The sequence below is a fragment of the Triticum dicoccoides genome, chromosome 7A (genome assembly GCF_002162155.2).
Source record: "Triticum dicoccoides isolate Atlit2015 ecotype Zavitan chromosome 7A, WEW_v2.0, whole genome shotgun sequence".
NCBI classification, from domain to species: domain Eukaryota; kingdom Viridiplantae; phylum Streptophyta; class Magnoliopsida; order Poales; family Poaceae; genus Triticum; species Triticum dicoccoides.
In genome coordinates this window covers 666,976,810-666,983,196 of record NC_041392.1, presented here as the reverse complement: position 1 = coordinate 666,983,196, position 6,387 = coordinate 666,976,810, and the positions used below count along the sequence as shown (strand labels likewise).

Sequence of the window (6,387 nt, the reverse complement as noted above, 5' to 3'; positions counted from 1 at the left end):
GGAAAGTTAAATGGGAGTAATAAGTTTCTGATTCTCCTTAGAAAGAGAGTAATTCGTGGTTCCATTCCTTTGCTGCACGACGGACTCAGTCTGACAGTTTGGTTTGTAAATACTGTTCAACATCCAGAGTACGGGACAAAAGACGGTCTAGGCAAACTTGGAGCTGGCATGCGTATCTGTGAGTGAGTTCGCCATGGATGTATTATTTTGAAGACTGGAACAACACAGTACTTGAGAATTAGTTTATTCATCTTCTGAATTTACCGCTTGCTGATTGTGCTTCAAAAATTGCAGGGGCTAACATAAATCCTGATCTTCTCCTGGCTGCTTTCCTTCCGGCCCTTTTGTTTGAGAGTGCCTTCTCAATGGAAGCACACCAGATAAAGGTATCTTTCCAAGTCTGCCTATCTACGCTGAAATCTGAGTTGCTTAATTAAAAGCTGAGTGATCTTTATTCAGTTATGATTACTATTTCTTGCCAAGCAGTAAATAGTATAGTAAAAAAGAAAGGAAACTAGACGGCGATCAGAGAATAAAACTAAGGAACACCATACAACATCAGGGCCGGAGGACAGGCACCCCAGGCCTGCTGCTCATACCTTGGTCCAAACTGAAGTTTTATTCTGGATGATGTGAGCACAGATAACACGAGTTCCTCTGTGGTTGAACACATGGCAGTTTATTTCTTTCGATCCCTCCCAGAGCGAGAGCTGCATCGGGTACAAAAGGCAGCTCTTTAGAACAGAGGAAACGACCAAACCAACATCAAGAAAACTTCACAGGCCAAACTAATTCTCTGCTCAGCTAATATCATTGATCATCCATAATATTTTTCCATCCAGTTAGTCACATATGCTCATGTGTGATACAACCATGGTCTCAATGCAAACCACCTTCAGTTCCTATTGTTCTCTGTTAGCACACATATTTGGTTTCTTCAGTATTGGTGCTTATGTTGATTTACTCCCCTGCCAATTTTCTGTTGTGATATTAGCACTGGGGTGCATATGTCTTTGTTCTGTGTCTACTAATATATTAAAATGCTTATTTTGTAGAAATGCATGGCGCAGATGCTCTTACTTGCTGGTCCTGGTGTACTAATGTCAACATTTTTGCTTGGCACTGTTCTCAAGGTGTGTACCTATGTTTAAAACGACATATACCACTGGCTTTAATACTTTGATACTAGCTAGTCCATTTTCTCTAGCTTACTTCTCCATATGATTGGAACTGGGAAACATCATTGTTGCTTGGTGGTCTGCTTAGTGCCACTGATCCTGTGGCCGTGGTTGCAGTTCTAAAAGAGCTTGGAACAAGTAAAAAGCTCAGTACGATTATTGAGGGAGAATCCTTGATGAACGATGGGTATGCCTTTTTTCAATCTAAACATGTTTTTCTGTTTTCATGTCAATTTTGTTGGAGCAACTCCGATTATGAGAAGAAAGATACAACCTGTGACTCAAATATATAGGTTACAAGTTTTTTTTCTCTCTCCGAATATTCGACTGGTCCACTCTCTGGTTGGAAAAATGCTCATTAGTAGTTGCACTTAAAACTAAAATTCAAAGTATTAGTTGTAGCAGTACAGTTGTTCCTGAGACTTGACACACATGTTTATGGCAAAGGCTCTGGAGATTACAGTGTACAAGTTAATCCGTGCCTCCTTCAATGAGGGAAGACTTCACGCATGACAATACTAAATCCAAGGCTGTTTTCCTTTTCCAATCTAAGGGATTATGAAGATTAAAACAAGATTTACTTAACTTAACTATGGCCTGAATATCTGATCTTTGTATCTGCACATACTTCTGTTAAGGTATCCATCAACTAATGTGTGGGGTAGGGAAAGCTTAAATAAATGAAAATAACTTTTGGATGTTGTAAAATTGCATTGTGCACCAATATAATATTTTTGTGTTTGAACCGCAATTCCCGCTAAATGGACACACACTTTCTACAGGGTTTCTGTTGTTGTCTATCAGTTATTCTTACAAATGGTGCTCGGAAGAAGCTTCAATACAGGGTCTATATTGATGTTCTTATCGGAAGTTTCACTTGGAGCGTATGTAGAATGATTTTTCAATCAATGCCAAATATGCCTACCATGCTTCTAATACTAACTGGTATCTTCTTTGACCAGTGTTGCTCTGGGCCTTGCATTTGCAATCATATCTTTACTATGGCTTGGCTTTACTTTCAATGATACAATCTTGGAGATGACGCTAACTCTTGCTGTCAGCTATATTGCTTTCTATACTGTAAGATAATGAACATATTCAAGCTCTTGTACTCCTGCTTTTTCTTTTGAAGGGCACGATTGGTTCAGTTTATTGAAATAGTTCACAACAAATGGAAGGAGTCTTAGCATCAGTCCTAGAATCATGTTTCTCCTTTTGCAATATTGCTTTTGATGCTATTTTACTTGTAATCTGAGGTAACTTCTTGATATGCATATGGCAAAGTACCTACCTGATTTAGATATCTAGAATCTGAAGAGAGTGACTGTTTTCATCCCAATGATAAAGAAGATATTCAAGCTCTCATACTCATTTTATAAGGCTATGATTTGTTCAGTTTCTTGAAATAGTCCACAACAAACTGAATGAGTTGTGAGTCTTAGTACCAGCCCTAGAATTATCTTTTGTGCTAGCTCATTTAGCAAATTGCTCATGAGTCGTGATGCTTTTTTAGTGGTAATCTAAGGCAAGTTCCAGATATGCATGTATAATGTTGAAGTATATGTGGATTGCCCAACCTTCTTCATCAGTTCGGACTTTTGGTTCTATTGGTTGGGTGCATTAAACTTAATATGAATTCAGAACCAAGAGGTCTTGGGTTCAAGCCTCTGCTTTTTCAATTTAAATTTAAAATTTGCTTGCCCTCTTTCTGTCCATGTTTAAGATTGCCCAACCTTCTCCATCAGTTCGGATTTTTGGTTGTACTGGTTGTTCTTTGTCATGTTTTCTCCATATTTTTTTTCACCTATGAGTTCTGATATAGAAGCCACCAGTTATTTAGTCTTTTGGTGGTTGTTTTCTTTAGCTAATATTGTTCACTATCAGGTGCAAGATGCACTGAAGTACTCTGGTATTTTGACCGTCACAGCTTTGGGAATGTTAGTAAAACTTGTCTTCACATCCGATTGGCATATCCTTTAATCTCGTTCCTCTAGTGTTAACTTTGCCATGTCTGGCAGGTTCTATGCAGCTTTTGCAAAAACTACTTTTAAGGGCGACAATCGCCGAAGTTTGCATGATTTCTGGTATTGTTCTAGCAACATATATCCTTTCATATTATTTTTATATTATCAGCAAGATCAAGATTCTGAACAGTGATCATGGTATTCCTGGTCCCATAGGCTAACTTGTTCACTGTTCCTCATGTGTTCTGTCAGTTCCATAATGCTGGTCATGCTTTTTTTTTTTCTGTCAGCATAACCTATACTTTCAGTAGATTTTGGTAAATTTATGTCCTTGCATTAGGATACCAGTTGCCAAGTTTGTTCATGCCCAGTATATAGTTACTTGTCCACTTCTATTTTTTCCCTCGCAAAGACACAAACACACCCGATTTAATATTTTGTCTTCTAAATGACCATCATCGTCGTCATCATCGTCATCATCCTGATTCCTGAAGTAGCCTTAGTAGAATTTTAGAGTTTGTAACTGGCAACAAAGTGAGAGTAAAGATTACACCAAATTTTACTGTACTACCAAACTACTCCCTCTGTTCCTAAATATTTGTCTTTTTAGAGATTTCAAATGGACTACCACATACGGATGTATATAGACATATTTTAGAGTGTAGATTCACTCATTTTGCTCCGTATGTGGTCACTTGTTGAAATCTCTAGAAAGACAAATACTCCCTCCTTTCCAAAATAGATGACCCAACTTTGTAAGTTGAGTCATCTATTTTGGAACGGAGGGAGTATTTAGGAACGGAGGGAGTAGTAATCTGTGCACGTGGTAGGAATGTTTTGTCATATTCCATCCCTGAGCTCTCAATCCTGGGGTCGTAATATGCATACACTTTGGGTGTCGAGCAACGCGCGTTGGTACCCCATAGATGACTCAGTTGACACAGATTTACCCAAGGTTCAGGCTCCTGTATAGGTCATATCCTCGCCGGATGGCGATCTCCATGCTTGGCTCCTCAAAAGAACAGGGTCGTGTTGCTTGAGGTTTGAATTGAATTGTCCTCCTACATATGCGTCTTTTCGTCAGGGTTTGATCCTCTCCGGGTTTGTCTCATAGATGGCACCATCCTTAGTCGGCTTAAACGCTGGATCCTTCAGGGTAAGTCCTTCCCTAGTGCAATGGGTATTGGGTATGGTCTTGTAGAAGACCCCTTAGGCCTTGTGTACGAGCAGGTCATCTTATGTAAGTACGCTTTCTCTCGTGCGCTCGTGACACCCTGATACGTCTCAAGTAGCGTTGAGACGATTTTTGGAGTGGCCTGATCTTTCACCGCACGCACACACAGTAGCAATGAGTTCGCCAGCAAGAACGAACAGCAGTAGATGATAGACTATGCTTGTAAACGTGTAGTAGCTAGATGAAGAAAATATAGTGGAAAGAAGTAGCACCGTGGCGTAGTACTACTACAGCTAGATTAGATGGATGGATTATGCTAATGATGATCAGCGGCGACGGCGGCGACGGAGCGATTAACAGATGGAGCAGAGAACAGAAGTACTAGATGAGATGAAAAATAGAGATGATTCGACCCTTGCTGATCAAGAACCGAACTGAAGCTTGTGTCCTGACGATCAACGCCGCCGAAACACCATGCAAATATCAAACCCTAATAAGGGACGCAGGAGCACAGATAAGGCGCATCCATTAGATGCAATTTCTGAGTATTTTTACTTCCAACTAAAACCTAACTTTTACATGGCCATATGGCCTTTATTTATAGGCACACGCAGGCACCTAGGCTAAGCCCGTAACTAACAGAATCACAAACCGGACTCAACAAGGAAAAAAAAATATAAAGCATCCAACTAGGATATGGCTGGGACAAAACTAAAAACTAGGAGACTTTGACCTTCACGTAAGCTTGCTTTCCTGATTAGAGTTGTACAAGTAGTTGCATGGAGTTCTAAAACAAGGCTCCACTTCATCTGAAGGAATTAGCTCAATAGGCATCTCACCAATACTTGGACCCCTGAATAAAATGTCTTGTTTTTGACTTCCTTGGATATTTCATGAGCAAGGCATGGAGCCTAATATACCTCTTTGATTTGTTGAATGCAACACCTTCCTTTGACGTAAAGCAGGCACAATATATTTTGATGTATTATCCTCACTATCAGAGTCTCGTTTCGAAGGTATCTTATTTAGCACCAATGGTGAAACAACAATATTACCTAGGGTGACCGCATCACACCCTGAGGAGACGCGATGACACACTCAAAAATTATGTATGTTCTCATATTTTCTGAGATTGCCTATTTGTATCTTACTGCTGTTTTATTTGTATTCAGGGAAATAGTTGCTTACATTGCGAACACACTTATTTTCATACTGAGGTATCAATATTTGTCCAACTTCCAATTTTTTTGATTTTTTCAGATCTTCTATTTTTCCTAGCTAAACACCCAAACCAGACTATGCTTGCATTTATTTAGTTGATAGTTCACTTTATATTGACACCATTATGATGTTTCTTACATGTGTGTATTACCCTCAGTGGGGTTATTATTGCAGATGGCGTGCTAAGACATAATGTCCATTTTGAGAGGCACGGTAATATCTTCACTTATCTTTGTCTACTGTTTGTTTTCATGCAAAACTGCAAAACAAGCATGTCTACTTCATTTTAATTTCTCCTTGTTCATTGCCAACTGAACCTTTCTTTCGTTTATTATAAAGCATGTTGTTCGTAGTTTTCATCATGCAGCACCGTTTCATGCCTGTGTTGGTTCAGTGAGTGCTTTATTTATACATCATGGTAACAAGTTGTTGACATAGTTATTGGGCTAAATCCTCTTATAACACACTTCTGTGTCATGCTTATCGGTTTTACCGGGGATCATCAGCTCAATTATGAATGCTGCAACTGCAGCCAACAGATTATGTGGACAAACACTTGGCATCTCAGTTAGTCAATAGTTCTGCTGAGATATGTTGTTTTAACCACCCATCTTTGGGGCAGCACAATTGGTATTTGCTGTCATTGCATTTTTCTTTTCTTGACCTTGAAAAATATGAATCATGTTTGTCAGTAGAATTACAGTTTGATCATATTTGCAAGTGCTTAAAAAAACTTCTGTGCACTATACTTTTTGTTCTAATCCATCTTCATGCTGTTGAACCAGAAATACGTATACATGTCTAACTACTGCTCCTAGTCTCTAGGTTGGGGCCTATCCTGTACCCCCCC

General features: G+C 39.3%; 1 protein-coding gene across 7 annotated transcripts in view; it reads left to right on the top strand.

Moving 5' to 3' along the window:
- Positions 1-59: 59 nt before the first annotated feature.
- Positions 60-6,387, top strand: part of LOC119334728 (sodium/hydrogen exchanger 8-like) — a 13,799-nt gene continuing 7,471 nt past the window's right edge. For 4 of the 7 annotated variants that reach the window (XM_037607269.1, XM_037607266.1, XM_037607268.1 and 1 more), the window contains exons 1-10: positions 60-178; positions 295-386; positions 1,056-1,133; positions 1,208-1,365; positions 1,961-2,062; positions 2,141-2,258; positions 3,063-3,115; positions 3,197-3,262; positions 5,489-5,533; positions 5,695-5,750. In XM_037607269.1, the coding sequence (XP_037463166.1) occupies positions 169-178; positions 295-386; positions 1,056-1,133; positions 1,208-1,365; positions 1,961-2,062; positions 2,141-2,258; positions 3,063-3,115; positions 3,197-3,262; positions 5,489-5,533; positions 5,695-5,750 (778 nt within the window). In that variant the 5' untranslated portion in view covers positions 60-168. Of the gene's footprint in view, positions 183-294; positions 387-1,055; positions 1,134-1,207; positions 1,366-1,960; positions 2,063-2,140; positions 2,259-3,062; positions 3,116-3,196; positions 3,263-3,883; positions 5,534-5,694; positions 5,751-6,387 lie in introns of those variants that run through there. The other 3 variants (XM_037607267.1, XM_037607270.1, XM_037607271.1) reach the window with 3 other exon arrangements.